Consider the following 19,768-nt stretch of genomic DNA (forward strand, 5'->3'; position numbering starts at 1 on the left):
ACACAGAGGGCCGATTAAATCATATGCAGGTTTTCAACTGCGAGGAGGGTTGGCCCCCCAATCCTTGCATTGTTCATGGGTCAACTGTACTTGAATTTGTCAACATGCTGCCTAAAACCCAAACCAGAATGGAACCTAACATTTCACATGTGATCTCATGAGTGCACTGCACCACCTTTGCTTGGCTGGACACTGTAACTGCTATGAATGCAGTCTGTATTAGTTCTCTGTTGCTGCTGTAATAATTATCACAGGTTTAGTAGCTTAAAACAACATGAACTTATTCTCCTATAGTTCTGGGAATCAGAAGTCCAAGATGAGTCACTAAGGCTGTGTTTATTCTGGAAGCTCTAGGGGAGAATCCATTTCCTTGACTTTTCCAGCTTCCAGAGGCTGCCTGCACCACTTGGCTTCTGGTCCTGCATCACTCCCCGCTCTGCTACCATTGTCACATCTCCTCCTCTTACTCTGACCCCTTCCCCTCCTTCTTTCACTTGTAAGGATCGTTTGACTAAGTTGGGTCCACCTGGATTATCCAGGATAATCCCCCCATCTCAAGATCCTTCATCTAGTCACATCTGTAAAATCCCCTTTGCTGTGTGAGGTGACATAGTTATAGCTTTCAGGAATTAGGACATGGACATCTTTGGGGGGCATTATTCTGCCCACCACATGGCATAAGGTCATATTAGCTTTCCTGGCATCCCCACAGTCCCATTACTATATTCACATTCTGCTTATTCGGCTTACAGTGAAATCCCTACACCTTTTCCACAAAGTTGCTATGGAGCTAGGTCTTCCTCATTCAGCTTTTGTGAAAAATTTTAAGTCCTCCATTATTTATCCCTCTTTAAATTACATACTGTAGGTTCTGAGTTTGTTCCAAGGTATTGAGAAAATTCAAATTCTTTCACCCATGTTCTCGGTCTCCCTCTCGTTTTTGTGTCATTTTGAACTGGGTGTCCTGTTTCTATGTGTGAATCATTTCTAAAAGTACTGAGAGGACAGGGCTACATACAGGGCTTTGTTCAGGCTGACAGTTAGCTAATAAATTAAGTCTCTGGATTCTGGCTGCCAAGTGGTTATACAATCTGTAATCCAGCCCATAACTGTGGCATTTGTTAGATTCTTGTTGAAATACTGTGTGTTTGGGTGGGACTCCAGGGGAAAGGCTGGAGGTCTGGGAGGGTCGCCATATTGCCAGATAGTCCCCTTAACTGTTTAGGGCTCCAGTGTACTTAACCTGTCAAGCGAGTGGAATCAATCGCATTCAAGTTGTTTCCAGCCCTGCTACTGTATGAGCCTGTGTCTGTGCAAACGCCCTGATCTACCAGTTTGTCTACCATAACCCCAAAGTAATGAGACTAACAGGGCCTGGGTTACAAGTCCCCCCTACGCTGACTCTGCCCTCCTCCTTTTTTCCTCTGAGTTCACAAGTCAAGTGTGTAATAATCCACTCTGAAGTCCGCCATGGACTCAGTCCCTCCCTACATCATGTTGCTCACAGTGATCATTAGCCGCTCTTGGAAAATGAGGGAAACACTGGCCTTATCAGCCCTTTGGCCCTGCTCAGGGCGGCTCAAGGACCCTGCTAGTTAGTGGTCGGGAAAGTGAAGGATTCAGAGGGCTCTCCCGAAGGTCATCCTGCACTCGGGACGTCATCTCACAGGCCTAGCCTTGAACGACCTCAAGCTGCCAGGTGTTCTTTTACTGTCTCTTGACTATCTCGGCTCCACTTCTTCCTTTCCCGCTGCACCAGCTGGTCTGCAGGACGGGGCCGCCCTCTGCGCTAGGGAGGGAAGGCTGGAGAACAGCTGAGCGTGTGCGCTTGGCGTGGCCATCGGCTGCCCACTCTGACTCGCCTCCCAGCATCGTCCTCCACTGGCCCGAGCACCAGAAAGGTCACCCTGTAACCATTCTCTGCACAGCTAAGCTCACGCTGGCTGTGCTTTTCATGGCAGGCTCCTTTACATCCGTCCTTCTCCGCTTCCTAACGCCCGCCTCCCGTCTCATCCGAGAACTCCCTGCAGAACAGACTCAGTCTCCACGGCCACTCTCTCCAGAAGCCTCAGCCTCCTTTCCTTCCTCAGTCAGGATCATATAATTTTACTGTCTACATTTCACGTTGTTTAGGGTTTATCCTGTTTCCTTTTAGATTTTCTGGCCTTGTGCTCATCTCTTCTGGTATCTCAATCTTTTGAAGTCTTTTTCCCTGAAGGCTCAGTTCCTATCTGACGATGCCCACCTTCCTTTCATTGGCTTTTACAAACTCTAGACGACTCAGCCTCTTGTTCCCAAGGGACGAGGTGGAACTGGGCAGGCGTTTATGGGGCTGCAGCAGGTTTGTCCCCAGTTCTTCTTTTGAAGGAAGTGACTCCAAAGCATCCGTGTCTGCTTTCAGCAAAGCAAGTCCAGAATGTTCTAGTAGCCATTACTCTTCTCTGCTCCCACGCTGATTTTACCTTCTCTCGTTAAGACAGCATCAACCATATCTCTTGCTTAGCCTCATATTCAGTAAAAGATAGGTTATTCACAGACCTATTATCCTGTTTAAATAATTTAAAATCCTAGAATACATATTTTTAAAATAAAAAAGAAATTTTTTTGAGATTTGCAATAATTCTGAGAGGCAGAAAGATCAAGATCTCATTTTACAGGTGAATACACTGGGCTTCCCTGAGACCTTGGAGAGAAGTACACGGAACGGGAAAGTAAATGTGGGTGGCCTCCAAAAGGCAGATGGGCCATTCTTCAAAAGCTTATTTCTTGATTAAATATTTGAATTCAGAAGACATTTTCCATACAGGGAGGAAAGTGATATACACAGTGTATTGGTTTCCTACTGCTGCTGTCAGAAATTACCACAAATTTGGTGCTGTGAAACAGCACAAATTTATTCTCTTGCAGTTCTGGAGGTCAGAAGTCTGAAACAGGTCTCACAGAACAAAGACGGGGTATTGGCAGAGCTGCCTTTTTTTCTGGAGGTTCTAGGGGAGAATCAGGTTCCTCGTGCTTTCCAGCTTCCAGGGGCTGCCCACACATTCCTTGGCTTGTGGCTAACCATCACACCACTTCCTTCCTGATACCTTCTCTGACTCTGACCCTCCAGCCTTCCTCTTTCACTTCTAAGGACTCCCGTGGTTCTACTGGGTCCACCTGGGTTATCCTGGATAATCTCCCCATCTCCAAATCCTTAAACTTCATCACATCTGCAAGGTCCCTTTTGCCACGTAAGGTGACATTCACAGGTTCTGGGGATTAGGATGTGGACACCTTTGGGAGCCATTACTCAGCCTACCACACACGGCTTCTAGTTCCACATTAGGCTTATTTCACGCCTAATGTACTTGAAATTTCACAGGTCCTTCCCCTCAAAAGGCAACTCGGCCACTCACTCATTTTAAGACCTGTTTATGTGCAGCGGCCATGCTAGGTACCATGGGCACAAAGTGGGTTTTTCTACGAGGAATGCATCCAGCTCCTCCCCGGAGCTCTAGAAGCTCTTCTCCCACCCGCACTCGGGACAGGGGGTCCTGCTTCCGGGTCTCTCGGGCCGTGCTTGGTTCCCCAGAAGGCAGGGTATGTATGTATCTGGGCACCTGCAAAGAGGAGGCGCCAAGAAAACGAGGAGAAATGAAAGGATTTTATATTTTACATTTCAACAATAGCATCCATGTAGTAATCATAAACAAAAACAGATCCTTATAAAACTTTGCTTTAAAAACATTTGTTGGGCTTCCCTGGTGGCGCAGTGGTTGAGAGTCCACCTGCCGATGCAGGGGACACGGGTTCGTGCCCCGGTCCGGGAAGATCCCACATGCCGCGGAGCGGCTGGGCCCATGAGCCATGGCCACTGAGCCTGCGCGTCCGGAGCCCGTGCTCCGCAACAGGACAGGCCACAACAGTGAGAGGCCCACGTACCGCAAAAAAAAAGAAAAAAAAAATTTGTTTTTTAGGGGGAGGTGGGCCCTCACAGTTTTTTCAGTGTGTGAGGTTTGGGACCTCTGAGGCTCTTAATTTCTCTGGCTCTGTAACCCTCCTTTCCTCCCTGTCTTCCTTCCATTTTTCATTCCTTTCAATTTTCTTTTTTTAGAGCAGTTTTGTTCACAGCAAAACCGAGCAGAAGGTAGAGAGGTTTCCCATATGCCCCCTCCCCCCACCCATGCACAGCCTCCCGGGCTACCCATAGCCTCCACCAGACTGGTCCATTTGTTACAATCTATGAACTTACACTGACACATCATAACCGAAGTCCTCACGTTAGGGTTCACTCTCGCTGTTGAACACTGTGTGGGTTTGGACAACTGTCTGATGACATGTATCCAGCATTATAATATCACACAAGGTAGTTTCACTGCCCTGAAACTCCTCTGTGCTCCACCTGGTCTGCTCTCCCCTACCCCAAACCCCTTCCTTTTCTTCAAAGCCCAGGAGGACTGGCCCAGTCACTCCTTTTGCCCTGCTATCACTTGGTACTTCCGGCCAGGAGTCTTCTTCCCTGTTCAGCACAGTCTGAACACCATCTTCCAGCCCCTCCCGACCACTCCTTTTCCTGGGCCAAGGATGCCCAGCCCTGATGGCTACTGAAGGTAACGCGAGAGGTGGCAAGGTCCCTTCTCTACCCGGCCACTGTCTCCAGCCCCACCTCTCTGACTCTCCCAGAGAAAAGCTAAAGTGTCCACAGGTGACAGTGACAGGGTGCCGAGGGCAGATCCATGAGCACCTGGAAGCCACAGCCTGGTGTGTGGCCAGGGCTGGGATGCTATCTGACAGGGTGCTGGCGCTGGCTGCTACCTCTGGTTACTGCAGCTTGCCCTGCGTCAGAGGGAGTGTCCTGGGGAGAGGGAGAGAAGTGGGCCTCGGCAGGCGTACCAGGAGCAACAGTCTCTGCAGCAGGGACGCCAACTCTAGGTGGCAGAGCTGAGACCGTGGGCGGGGCCGACATCCCGAGTGGGCACTCCCTCAGGTGCTAGGGAAGAAGACACTTCCGGCTGTGGGGGGAGGTCTCCCCAGCTCAGCACTCTGCCTCCTCCGAGAAAGTTCGTTCCTCAGGAATGAGTACCTAGAAGCCACGTCTGTGTTGCCACAGCTGATTGGCTGAAGCACCAGCATTGGAGCTAAGTGGAGCCAATCAGATGGTCTCTCTGTGGAACCAAAAAAGGGAGCGAGACCCTGGGCATTGCTGGGGCAGAGCCAGGTTAAGGGCAGCATTCTAGAAGCCCACAGACTCCCACAACCAAGGTCCTCAGAGCTGCCCTGGTGTCTCCACCCCTGAGAGAATGTTCCCACTAATTCTGTGAGATAAACAAGAATCCTTCCCATAAATCCTTCCTTCCTCTTTTCCTTAAGCCAGGGCATTTTGCAATGTCTGGAGACACTGTTGGTTCCATAACTGGGAGGGGTTGGGTGCTACTGGCATGTAGTGGGTAGAGGCCGGGGATGCTACTCAACATCTGACAATGCCTGGGACAGCCCTACCACAACAATCATGTGGCTCAAAATGTTAATACTGTGAGCTGAGAAACTCTGAGCTAGACAGGAATAATTTCTGCTGCAACTACAGGAACACAGAACGTACCCTGAATGAATGGTCACTCCTAGTATCATTAGTGGTGACTCAACCACACGTGTTTGCTAATGTGACGCAATATGAAGTACCCAACATCACTGGAGATGTATTCTCACCAAAATATTTAACTTAAACCTATCAAGTCTTTAGATACAAGTTGCAGTTTACAGGAAATGAGAGGTTAGCGTAATGAGCTCACATGACAAAGCAACCAGACAAACCCAGATGGTGGGACATTGTGTACGGCAAGTGGCCCGGTCTCTTCAGCAAGTCAGCATCATATAAAAAGGGACTATGCTAGATAATAAAAGGAAGGGACATAACTAGGTTCATCGAGGTCTCGGATCAGATACCAGCTTGGAAAAACCACACAGAAGGGACTTTCCTGGTGGCTCAGTGGATAGGAATCTGCCTGCCAACGCAGGGCACAGGGGTTCAATCCCTGGTCCAGGAAGAAGCCCCATGCCGCAGAGCAACTAAGCCCGTGCACCGCAACTACTGAGCCTGTGCTCTAGAGCCTGTGAGCCGCGACTACTGAGCCCGCGTGTCACAACTACTGCAGCCCGCACGCCTAGAGCCTGTGCTCAACAAGAGAAGCCACCACAATGAGAAGCCTGCGCACTGCAACGAAGAGTAGCCCCCGCTCACCACTAGAGAAAGCCCGCACACAGCAACAAACACCCAATGCAGCCAAAAATAAAATAAAAAATAAAGAATCCCTGGATCAAAAAAAAAAAAACCCACATAGAAAGGACATTCTGGGGGTCAACCAGGGAAATCTGAATATGGTTGCAGTATTAGAGGAAATAAAATTTTATTAAAATGGAAAGGTAGAGATATTGTCTGAAATAAGCATAGCAAAAGACCCAGAAGCCTATGCACTAAAGTTTTAACATCGGCAATCTCTGAGTGGTGGGAATATACTGTTGAAACTTTTCTTTTTGCTTGTCTATTTTTCCAGGTTTCCTACAACGTACATATACTTCTTCTGCAATATTAAAAGGTTATTAGAAATAACTAATAGACTTTGTGTGTGTGTGTGTGTGTGGTATGCGGGCCTCTCACTGTTGTGGCCTCTCCCGCTGCAGAGCACAGGCTCCGGACGTGCAGGCTCAGCAGCCATGGCTCATGGGCCCAGCTGCTCCGCGGCATGTGGGATCTTCCCGGACCGGGGCACGAACCCGTGTCCCCTGCATCGGCAGTAGGACTCTCAACCACTGCGCCACCAGGGAAGCCCACTAATAGACTTTTGAACTTAAGCCAGGGAGAGGTAAGCTGGAGGCTGTCTGCTAGCAAATTTTTCTTTATCTAAGAAGGGGAGACATCTATCCAGAGACCACAAAAGATGTTAGCAACACACGGGCACTTACCAAAGGGGCTCAGAATAGAAGCCTAGAGAGGGGTAATTTTGTGGTTCCCCATCAAAAAAGGAACCAAAGCTCTGGACTTCTGATGTGCTGGTAATTCCAACTGTGTGCATGCGTGTGTATATGGGTATGTGCACCCACACATGCCCATGCATGCCTGGGAGTGAGCAGAAAATAGAGCAACAGTGAACAAATCAGTATAATTAGGGGTGAGGGGAAATGAAGGGAAGTTTTATTATTATCCATAATAAAACACGGCAAAGAAGTTCTACAATCACTTATCTAGAGAACAGATTCCAATGCCTTTCAGTGGGAGCAGCGCACAAGCAGCTGCCACTTAAGTGGTGTTCCGAAGTATGAAATTATCTAAATTGTTAAATGGGTATCTAGCTCAGACAGCACATTTGCAGAACGAGATTTTCAGGGTCGTAGGATGCGGTGATTTCAAGATTTCATGCATTTCCTCAACCCAGCGTTAAATAGCTGGAGAGGGGAGCAGGTCATCAAGGAATGCTCTCCCTGCAAACCCAGTAAGAGAGATTCTCTCCACAAGCCAAATGCCTTGTCCCTTTTCCAAGGTCAGGAGATAAGCTCTGCCAAGGAAGAAAGCACTATAGTACTGCTCAGGGACAGGCAGACTGAGCCCATCTGTGTGCCCCCACGTTTGTGATTCGCACAGACTGCGGTGGATGCACTTCCATCATCACCTGTTCTTCGGCTGCTCGGCCAGGTTCCAGACTCCCTGTAATTTACAGCCTGTCTGTCACCCAGAGGTTCTGTGGGAAACATTTCAGGGCCCTGGGATACGTGAGTTTCATTTGACATGCTTTTTGTCTTTTTCCCCAAGTGTGGGCTACAGTTAAAACCTTAGGCAATTAAAGGGTGTGTTCTGTGCTTAGAGTTGATGAACAGCAGGTCTTTCAGAGCTCTGGAATCCCAAGGGAGCACCAAAGGTACAGAGAAGCACCCATCCCAATCCTAGCCAGGGGTGGGGGGCTGGGGGTGGTGACTGGGTGAGTCCTCAAGGGACTGTCCTCTGGAATGGGCCACAGCTTATCTCCCATGCAGTTTTTCTCTGCCCAGCATCTAACCTGAATATTCTTGGAGTAAAAATAATGCCTGCCACATTTAAATGTGTTTAAAACACCTAGCTCTGTTTCTGGAACATACTGCAACTAAAAACAAATGGCTATTATCATTTTCTGACTGTAATTCCCCATAAATTGTTTTATATTCCCTGGAGTCTGCATCTCTTTTAATCATGGAAATTATAAGTTAATATATTACCCTGACAAGTAGCTTAGGATGATGATATTACATACATACATGTTTTATAATTTCCATTTAGTCCTATATGATTTTAAATGGAAGTGTAGTGCCTACTTATAGTTAGCTTCTGGTCTCCTATGACTCTTTTGACCTTTTTTGGCTCTGTTTAAATTAATTAATACTAAGTAATTATTACATGTCCAGCACACAATGTCCTCTAGAAAAACCTAAAAATGATCCGGTTTGTGAGACTCTTACAAAGTAGTTAAAGAGTCAGGATATACATACAAAATATCCAAAGTTCAAATATAAGGAAGTATATGACCAGGTATGAATGACAATCTGGTTTGAATGTGAGACTCACTTCATTCATTTACTCATCCATCCGTGTATTCATTCACTTATGCCACAGATATTTACATGTTACTACGTGCAGGGCTGAGCTAGTGTGACAGACACTGCTGGCTAGCTTCCCCAATAGCTATTCCCAACCCCTTAGCCTTTGCCCATTTCTCTCACTGTAGAGGTTGAAAAAGAATAAAATTCACTTTTTCAGCCTCCTTTGCAGCTAGGGGAGGCTCAGTTCTAGCCAATGAGATATAAAGAGAACCTGGGAATCTTCTGACAAGGACGAAGTCTTGTGAGTTATAAGCCTTCTGTCCCCTTTTCCTGCCTTGAATGAGGATGTGATGCCTGGAGCTGTGGCAGTCACCTTAAGACCCTGAGGTGACAAGCATGAGGCCAGAACGTCAACACTGAGGATGACAAAACAAAAAGAGAGAGTCCTGTCCTTGATACCATCACTGAGCAGATACCACTGCCAACAGCCATGGACCTCTGATTTCTTATGTGAGAAAAACAAATCTCCATTAGTTTAAGGTGCTGTTGATTGGCTGTTTCAACACTTGTAGCTGAAAGCATTTGCTAACATACAGCTGGGTACATAAGCGCTAAACAACAGAGACAAATAATTACAAATACACTGTGTGTGACCACGGAGAAGCGGGGATACAGGCAAATCTAAGCTAGACTAGGCACTCGATGGCTTAGTGATGAATATGATGAGCCCTAAGTGACAAATAAAGGCCAGGGAAAGAGCATCAGACAGACAGAGTGGGCTGCTCTGAACGGGAACAAGAAGATGGTGTGGCACATGTGTAGGTTAAGAGCCGGATGAGGTAGGCAGGGGCCTCGTGGGTTCTGACAGGGATGTGCTGCTTTGCTCCATGAACAAGGAATGGGAAACTCCTGCAGAGTTTGAAGCAGGAGCAAGTCACTATACACGATGTTTTTTAAAAGTGTCCCTTGGTGAGGGATGGGGTGGGAGATGGAGGAGGGGGAGAGGGAGGAGGGCATAGCTATAAAAGGGCAACAGGAGGGATCCTGGCCATGATGGAAATGTTCTGTACCTTGACTGTGACAATGCTGACATCCCAGTTGTGAGGCTGTAGTATAATTTTGCAAGATGTTACACTGGGGGGAACTGGGTAACACAGGATCTCTCCATTATTTCTTACAGCTGCATGAGAATCGACCATGATCTCAAAATAAAAAGTTTAATGGAAGGCTTCCCTGGTGGCGCAGTGGTTGAGAGTCCGCCTGCCGATGCAGGGGACACGGGTTCGTGCCCCGGTCCGGGAAGATCCCACATGCCGCGGAGCGGCTGGGCCCCTGAGCCATGGCTGCTGAGCCTGCGTGTCGGGAGCCTGTGCTCCGCAACGGGAGAGGCCACAACAGTGAGAGGCCCGCGTACCGCAAAAAAAAAAAAAAAAAAAAAAAAAGGTTTAATGGAAAAAAGTGTCTCCTGGTTTCAACATGGAGAGTGGACGAGAAGGGATAAGGGTGGGAGACGGGACACCAATTATGAAGCGAGCCTGAGGCACCCAGAGAGTTGCCGGGCCTTGGACTAGGGAGGGGGGATGAGAGGGGTGAATTGATTCGAGAAGTATCCGGAGGGTACTCTAGGCAGAGCCACCGATGGATGGGTGTGGGAGGGTAGGGTCTGGAGCAGGACGGTGGGTTCTGGCATTTTCACTGAGATGGATAGGATGCAAGGGGAGAGGAGCGGGTTTCACGGTGCTGGCAGCAGGGAGGAGGCGGTGGGCCCCGCCAGCTCCTGGGTGGGCAGCTCGTTTAAGGAGCCAGTGAACTATCCAGGTCAATGTTCTGAGTGGGCGTCTGGAAATGCAATCACCTTCAAATAGAACTAAAGGTGAAATTTCTCTCCTCCACCCCCTTTCCCACTCCTAGTGCCTTCCTTCTAGGAAAACACCAGAGAGGAAGGAAACCTTGGCTCTCCATTCTTTCAGCCCTTTCTCTACTCGCCGACTTGCTCTCCCAGCCCTAACCCAGGAGCCAACGCCTGCCACCCGGGGCGCCGGGTCTGAAGAGGGGCTGGGGTCCCTGCCGAAGCCCCGCCCACGCGCAGCAGTCCTCTCCCCCTCCCCCACTCCTTCCTTCCCTTCTGTGCCCAGTGCAGGACTCAGCCCTGCTTCGCATCTCCACGTAGGGCCTCTGCCTGCTTTCTAGAAGACTTCCCTCCGAGCTCCCGTTCCGCTGCAGCTGGTGTGCGAAGCGGCCGGCTGTCAACTCTGCAGCTGGGGGTCCCTGCAGAGAGGGGCCCGTCAGCTCGCTCTGCCCTCGTGTCTAAGCAGGTGGGTCCCCAGCTCTAGACTGAGGGCTGGAGCCCGGAGAGTCCCCTGCGGCCCCTGCGGACGATGCTCGCAGATGCATCGTATTAGAGACTCGCAATACGTTTTCCTTTCTGAGTTGGAAGAGACCATCCTTGGTAAAGCTGCCGACTTTTGCATTTAGGAGCCACGTTGCACAAACCAACTTCCAATGTCTATAAACCCTGGAATCCTGCTCAGCACCGTGAGAGGCCTGCTCTGAGAGGCCCCCGGGAACCCCCAACTGGCTGGGGAGCAGCAGGGTCACAAGAGTTCCTCCGATTCATTCCGGGGCTGCGGGGAACTGCACACACTCATTACAGTTATTATTCTCTTATTTTTCTGCCAAATGTATATTGTTTTCAAGTAAGAGGAATGTGTACATGATATGACCCTTCTACACTCTCTTTTCCATATGGCTAGTCATCCTTGGCCCGTACCCTACAGGTCAAAGTCCTGAAGGAGAGGATGGATGAGAGCCCCCCCCGAACCCCTATTAATTTGGGATCTATTCTTCTAGATCTTTTTCTATTTACACATACATACTCATAATTTTTTACATAAATAGAAACATACTATTCTGCAACTTAATGCTTTCACTGAAAAAAATCTTGGTGATTTTTTTCCCCATACATCAACTAATCCATAGTATGAATATTGTGTAATATTTGTAACCATCTGCCATTGTTGAACATTTTAAAATTGTGTCCAATTTTTACTATTACAAATATAATTATAATAAACATTCTATGTACATATATTTTTGTATATTTATGTGTTACTTCTAGAAGATAAATTAACAGACATGGAACTGCTAAATCAAAACTAAATTAAAACTACCACTAAATTGTCCTCCAAAAATGTTTAATAGTTTTCACTCCCAACCACACTGTATGTTCCCCAATACTATATATTACCAATTTTTAATCTTTGCCAATCTGATGGATAAAAGGGGGTATCTCATTTAAGTTTTGTTTCTTTGATACTAGAGCGACTGAATATCTTTTCAAATGTTTATTGGCAATTTCTATTCTTTTCCTTGAGAAACTTTTGTTTACATTTTAAAATGTTTTCCATTGGGTTGTTTGCATGTTTCCTACAGATTTTTAGGAGCTCTTTTATAATGGATATTAATTTTTTGTTGCAAATATTTCAACTAGGCTGACACTTGTCTTTTATCTGTATATGGTGTCTTTAGTTCAACAATTTTTTTCTTTTTTTAAGGATGGCTTCTGGGTAGTAAGTCTTGCTTAAGTAGGCCCTCACTGCCTGAAAATTATACTTTTGGAAATTCCCTTTTATTTTCTTCCAGTACTTTTATAGCTTTAACTTTTATGTTTATTCCTGGAATTTTGGTGAGCTTACGACAGAGATAGGGCTCTGGCTTTATATTTTTTTCCAAAGGTCTTAGTCCCAATTGTCTCACTGCCAATTACTGACTATTCCTTTCTTTTCCCACCGATTTGAAATACCACCTTTATAATATATCAAATTCCTACATACACACACATCTGTCTCCAAACCCTGTTTTTCTCCATTGATCTATGTGTATAATTTAGCCCTGTCAGGATCACACTTTCTAATCACTGTAGCGCTAGTATGTTGTGATGTCTGGTAGGACACATCCACTATTGCCCACCATTACTATCACCACCAAATATTTTTTAGCTCTCCTTAAGCATTCTTTTCTTCTACACAAACTTTATAAATGGGTCATATGTCATTTAAAAAACTTGTGACTTAAATGGGTTTGCACTGAACGTATAAGTTAATTTGGGCATAGCTGACATCTTTACAATATTGAAGCTTCCCAACCAGGAACAGAGAATGTCTCTTCATCTATTCAATTCTTGTTTTAAACTTGTATGTAGAGATTTGCAGTTTTCTTAATCAAGCTTTGCATATTTCTTAAGTTTATTCCTGGGTGTTACAATTTTTGTTGTTACTGTTAGTGGTACATTTTCCCATTACATTTTATAATTGGCTTTTGCTCTTCTATTGGTAAGCTACTGATTTTAATATATTGACTCTGAATGTGGATGCCTTAATGAGTTCTTTATTAGTTGTAATAGTATTTAATTGATCCTTTAGAATCCTTTATTTAGAGAAGTATTAACAGTTGCAAAGATAACATTTTTGTATACACCCTTCTAATATTAACATTTTCTATTTGTTCTTGTCTAATTTCATTGCCTAGAGTTGCCAGCACCATGTAGGACTAACTTTAACACTTGTTAGTAACTTTAAAAGGGAACACTTCTAAAATTTTACTGATAAGTATAATTCCTCCTTTAAATTTCTGGGAGAAAAAGTCTTTATTAAGCTAAGGAGGTTTCCTTTTATTCTCTACCTAAGACTTGTCAGAAATAAGCTTTGAATTTAACCAACTTATTTTCAATGTATTAAAATGAGTTGTAATTCTATTCTTCACATAAAAGCTGTCCTCTTTTGGCCATGTAAAACTTTAATGACCATATACTCTATTTCATTAAGACGGTATAACGATGTCAGAAACCTCTGATGCCATTAGAGTTGGTGTATGTTAAAAACGTAGAACTGGAAATATTTTTTGGAGCATATCAAAACAAAGCACATATTTATGCTGTTGGTAATTTAATATGAATCCCTCACCTTGAAATCATCAGGAATGAGGAGTTTTGATGTTCGTAGAAAATTCAAGATATATCTGAACATCTGTCCATCTCTGTCAATGAAATAGTGCTGTTTGAGACTGTCCAAAACAATGGGCTCTGTACCATCAAAAAGTCTTCCGATTCTGTGATAGGAAAGAGGGAACAGTGAAGACAATTAGAATCAATTGTTCAGCTGCTAAGACTGAGAGCTACTGTTTTGTGTCACTGTCAAAGTTAGCACTTTTGAAGATGGCAGTCCGGGAAAATCACCCACTAAGTAGTTATGGTTTTCTGAGAAATACTGGCCCCTGCTTGATAAATATCTCAAGACCAGACAATTCAAAATAGTCTCAGCCTTTCTCAAGTAAATTCTATTATTCAATGTCTTTTACCTGTAAAGAAGATGTCCTGACATGGTGATTATGGCTAAGTGCTGTCACTGTAATGGAAGATCATGTCTTTCCCTCTGTGTTACTTAAAACAACCCTCTCTGCCATTATTATATATATATATATAATTGCTTCAAAGTGTCTTTTAAACAGATTCTACAAAAAAAGCAATTTTGTTTTTAAGAAATTTGTTTTCTGAGCTTTCCCTACTCATGAATCCCAAATTTTCTAAAAATAAAGCAATGCCTATATGCTAACATCTACATTTCATTATAAAAAACAATAATTGAGAATATCACTCATCTAAGAGAATATGTTTTCCATTAACAATATGCAGTCTAGTTTCCTAGGTCTCAGCAAAAATCATCTGTAACAGCCAGGAATCGTTATAAAATATAAACATTTGACCACCCAAAAAGTATGACCTAGTGCTGAAACGTAAGTGGCTATGGGTAATTTTTTTTTTTTTTTTTTTTTTCTTTTTGCGTTATGCGGGCCTCTCACTGCCGTGGCCTCTCCCGCCGCGGAGCACAGGCTCCGGACGCGCAGGCCCAGCGGCCATGGCTCACGGGCCCAGCCGCTCCGCGGCATATGGGATCCTCCCAGACCGGGGCACGAACCCGCATCCCCTGCATCGGCAGGCGGACTCCCAACCACTGCGCCACCAGGGAGGCCCGCTATGGGTAATTTTTAAAAAGAGGAATCTATAATATGTTTTTCTTCTTTACAGTTAACATTTGAAAAGTGTGCTACAGTTAAAGCATTTTGTATCCATTATCATTTATCTCTTTAAGGAAGGCTGAAACTATACACTTTATATATACACTTTCAGTGTATATATACACTTTCAGTTAACAGAAAGCAGTCACATCTATAGTATGAACAGGTAGAGTGTTGGCTAATGACAAATAAATATCCTGTATCAGAAAATAGAATTTACACACTTGAAATCTCTTCCTTTGCCAAGAGGTGCATTTGATTTTCATGAACAGGTAGGCAGGAAAATGGTTCCATTTTTTAAGAAAAGATTTTGTAGAACTCATAACAAGTCTCTCTCTGATTTGGAACACCACTTTATTGCTTTGATGATGATTTTGATTTGAAGATGATTTTGAAATTTTCTAATCTTATTGTTGAAATGGGACAGATGTAATGGTAAATCGACAATTCCATCCCTCTTAGAATACAACAAACCAACCAACAAATAGGAAAGCTGCTCCCCTCCCTCCCCAAAAAGAAAGACTTGTGAATTTGTTTCAATAAAAATCTTCTAAAGATAATTAGAAAACTCACGTCCTACCTGAAGGTAGTAAGCGCAAAGAAGAAAGCAACTAATTAGTCAGATCATATTTTTAAAACTCAATATATTTTTCTCAACTACTATTTTCATCCAACGTTCCACGAATTGAGGGTCATCATCCAGGGTGTAGGTTACAACCATCCTGGGATTCTTCCACCACATGCTACCTTGTCATTCATTTCTCATAAACACATCAATCAAATGGTAGACTATAGAAAGAAGAGGCAGTGAAACGAAAACACATTTTGTCACGTATTTATACTGTTTCCAGGACAGTTTGGTGCAGGATGGGAAAGAATAAGACTTGTTTGCCTATTATGAAAACATTCTACTCTTCACTGTTAATGATAAATTTACAGTTGACAGGAGAAGAAAAGAGAACTATATTTATTAAGTGTTTTCCAGATAACTTACACTCGCCTAAGCACTTTATGTATGCAACAAATCCATTATCCTCCTTTTAAAGATGAAGAAATAGGCTCAAAATGATGAGTAACTTGCCCAACTAGTTAAGTAGCATTGGGGGATTTGGGCACAGTCTGTTTGATCTTAAAGGGGCCTCCCTACAATGACTGGAATGAAAAGAATTACCACTGCTGAATGAAAGCTTTTGGTCTAGAGTTTTCATTTCTACCTTACATTTGTTCAGCAAGAGTTTTATAATGAAATCCAAGCGTGTACACTGATTATGTCTGTGGCCTGAAATAAATTAATATCAAAGATTACAAGTCACTTCACTAATGAGATGAAAAGTAAATATTTTATTCTTAAATAAATCCCAGGCTTTTAATTTTTAAATACTCAATTTCAAAATCTAGACTTGGAAGGTCGCCAGCACAGAATGCGTGATTAAATAAATCTTCACGGGCTTCCCTGGTGGCGCAGTGGTTGGGAGTCCGCCTGCCGATGCAGGGGACACGGGTTCGTGCCCCGGTCCGGGAGGATCCCACGTGCCGCGGAGCGGCTGGGCCCGTGAGCCATGGGCGCTGGGCCTGCGCGTCCGGAGCCTGTGCTCCTCAACGGGAGAGGCCACAGCGGTGAGAGGCCCGCGTACCACAAAATAAATAAATTAATTAAATTAAATAAATAAATCTTCACGGAGTGAATGGGTAAAGCAGTGACTGAGTGAGGAGGGGAATGAGGCTCCGCCAGTTACTAGCTGTAATCTGGGTGAATCAACTTCTCTCCGTCTCCATTTCTTTTATAAAAGTACCCTTTTTCTCAGGGTTGATGAAAAATTCAATAAGAGTCACGGCACGCTCAAAAAGAACACGGCAAAAGAAGGTACCCCAAAGTAGCAAACGAAAACTACGAAACTACTATGTCTACGAAAACAGTTCTTAGAAGCCTGCGGGCACTGTAGGCAACAGGACTGAAGGAGTAAAAGGAACTATCTTGGCTTAAGTGTACTGATACAGACCTTTCCAAGACAGGAGAAACGTGTCGTGTAAGCGGTTTTTAGGATACCATCAAAACAAAACAAACAAAACCCACCTCCAAAAGACACGGGAAATTGCGCATAGTTGCAATCAGAAGCGCCTTCGGATCTGAATTGGATGACACAGGAAAAGAGGCAAAGGACAGAGGAGGGAAATCTGAAAGGACATCCGGCGCGGGGCGGGGCAGGGAGGTGACTGCGACCTCTGGGCGAGGCAGTGGGGAAAATGGAGTCTGTAGGTGGAATCATTCAAGACGAAAGGGGGTGAGAAGCTGGGAGGAAGGACAGGACTCCCCGCGTTAGATGAGAAACCCACCGAAGCCCCGGAACCTGCGTTGGCCCGGAACCTTCGCTTCGAGCTTGAGCCAGGCCGGGGAGGGCGCGCTCTGTGGACCATAAGGTGGGAAGGGCGTGGCCTTAAATTAGTGGGAAAACCCTCCTGCCTTCTGCGCGGGGCGGAAGGAGCTGGAGCAGAGGAGGACGGAGGGATCGGGAAGGAAGAGTCCGTGGCCACATGGATGCACATTCCTGGCTGCGGTGAAAGGGCCCTGGGAGAAGAAAGAGTCCCTGCGTTTGGGTCAACAAATGTTAGAAGTAATAAAAAAAAGAGACACTGCTGCAGATTTTTGCTAACTTTAAAAAGAGGAGGTTTTGAATTTGTGAAAACAATGTGGAAAGACAGGGTGGTGCCAGCGATCGTAAAATGGGGTCCTGGGTCGGTTTCGAGATTGAATGTGCTGTGGAAAAGCATTGTTTGGCTAAGCAAATAGAGGGGAACATCGACACAGGCTGTATTTCTTGTGGACATATGAATGGAGTTACAAATCAACTGCAGTGACTTGTAAACTCTGGTGCCTGAAAACTATGTGGAACTGATTACAGTTTACTAACCTTGGAGAACATTCCTGTTTTTCAACTGACCAAGACCAAGCTTGCTCCGGATGATGTACAGCTGCTTTTTTTTTTTTTTTTTTTTTTTTTAACACTCATTGAACCAAGTGGCAATGCAGGGAAAAACTTCCTTCCACAAGTTTATTTTTTTGACATTTATTTTTTAACATTCTACTTTGGACAGTTTCAAACTTTATGCCAAAGCGGAGAAAATAATATAATGAACCCCCATGTGTCCACCCAGCTTCTAAAGCTATCAATTCTTGTCCAGTCTTGTTTCACCTGTATCTCTATGCCTCCCTCTCCCCCTCTGGAGTTTCTAAGTAAATTGCAAACATACTACTTTTTTTTTTTTTTTTTTTTTGCGGTACGCGGGCCTCTCGCTGTTGTGGCCTCTCCCGTTGTGGAGCACAGGCTCCGGACGCGCAGGCTCAGCGGTCATGGCTCACGGGCCCAGCCGCTCCGCAGTATGTGGGATCCTCCCGGACCGGGGCACGAACCCGTGTCCCCTGCATCGGCAGGCGGACTCTCAACCACTGCGCCCCCAGGGAAGCCCCATATTATCATTTTTATCTGCAAATATTTCATTAATTAAAATAATTATAAAGGTTCACTAAAAAACTGCATTAACAGATATTAAAATACATTCCTCTTTTTTGCTTTTTAGTATTAACTCTGTTGACTACTTTTGTTTATGGAGGAAATGATGCAGCCCAAATCTCCAAGGAAATTAAGCTCCTTTTGGTGGAAAGTTAGTCGGCTTCCTCACTGTGGCTCCCCCTCTCCCTGGCATTAAAGAATGGTCTTAAATAAAAGAGAATATAGGGGGGCTTCCCTGGTGCTGAGGCTGCTGAGCCTGCGTGTCCGGAAGCCTGTGGTCCGCAACGGAAGAGGCCACAACAGTGAGGCCCGCGTAACGCTAAAAAAAAAAAAGAGAGAATATAGGGATAGGACCTGACTTACCTGGCTTAGTGTGAATCAATCATTGAGAATTTTTTCTTGTGTAGTCATTCATTTAGAGGACCTGGTTTCTCTAATTTACTGTGACTCAGTTCCTTAAGAATTTCTCTTTCCTCTTTTATTGTGTAGTCATTCAGTTATTCATTCATTTTTTCCACCAATATTCACTCAACCTGGCCATGTGAAATACAGGGGACGCAGTGGAGAATAAGCCACACTCTTGACTTTTGTGGAATTTAACAGTCTGTGGGGCTGGGAATGCAGATCAAGTGCAGTGTGATTGAGTGTGCCAGTGGGTATGCAGAGTGGGCTATGGGAGTACACAGGGAAGAAAAAGAAAGTCCACTGGAGAACCTGAATGATAGGCAGAAGTTGGCCAAGTACAGGGGTGGGAGGTAAGGTTAGATAAGAAAGGAGAGGGGTAGGGAAGATACAAAGGCTTGAAGCTGGAAAAAACCAGACATGTGATTACTCTCCACTGGGGCCAACTGAGAGATGAGGCTGGGGCAGCAGAAATCAGCAAAAGTCAGATCACAAAGAGCTGTGTAAGCCAGGTCAGGGAGTTTGGATTTGGTTCTGAGGGCGACGGGGACTGATGTCAGGCTATACTCTCAGCCATGTTAAGGAAAAGAGCTCCTTTAGAAGTGAGACAATCAAAACACTTTATCTGAAATCACATCTCCTCACAGATGCAGCTTGTAACTTATCCAAGTCCTGCCTCCTTTGCTTTGCTTTTGACTGCATCATTTGTATAGAGCAGTGCTTCTTAACCCTGGCTGCACAATGGAATCACCTGGGGACCTTTTAAAAAATACAGATGCCCAGTGCCACATCTTCTGATGTAATTATTGGTCGGGCTTGGGACCCAAGCATCTGCATCTCTTAAAAAGCTCCCCAAGGAAGTCTAACGAACAGCTGAGTTGAGAACCAGTGCCAAGGCGGATGAGCAGAGAGACTGAAGAGGAGCAAGTCAACGTCGTCGACTTGAGATGCTCTCAGTTAGTCACTCTGTCACTCTGAACTGTCACGGCACTTTTTCTTAAATAGCCAACCACACTTTTAGAGGTGACAGTCTCTAGGGCGGCCTAGATCAACGTACCATGTTACAAATGCAGAAATGTAATGCTCAAGGATGCACAGCTGGCTAGACAGAGAGCTGGCTGGAAACCCTCCATGCTGCCCCTGGGGGGACGGGCAGAAGACGGTCACATTGAAGCCCATGGAGGACACCCTCCCACGAGTCCACCAATCAGTAGGATGTGACTTTTTTAAAAAATCTGATT

The 19,768-nt window shown here is 45.1% G+C and overlaps 1 protein-coding gene across 5 annotated transcripts in view; it reads right to left on the minus strand.

Annotated features, from left to right (window-relative positions):
* The window catches only part of KCTD1 (potassium channel tetramerization domain containing 1), a 90,878-nt gene that overhangs the window by 7,162 nt on the left and 63,948 nt on the right, over positions 1-19,768 (minus strand). For all 5 annotated transcript variants that reach the window (XM_081251853.1, XM_081251852.1, XM_081251850.1 and 2 more), the window contains one exon: positions 13,506-13,650. In XM_081251853.1, coding sequence (XP_081107979.1) covers positions 13,506-13,650 — 145 coding nt within the window. The remainder of the gene's footprint in view (positions 1-13,505; positions 13,651-19,768) is intronic.

Source organism: Mesoplodon bidens, assembly GCF_964165515.1.
Source record: "Mesoplodon bidens genome assembly, chromosome: 13".
Lineage (NCBI taxonomy): Eukaryota > Metazoa > Chordata > Mammalia > Artiodactyla > Ziphiidae > Mesoplodon > Mesoplodon bidens.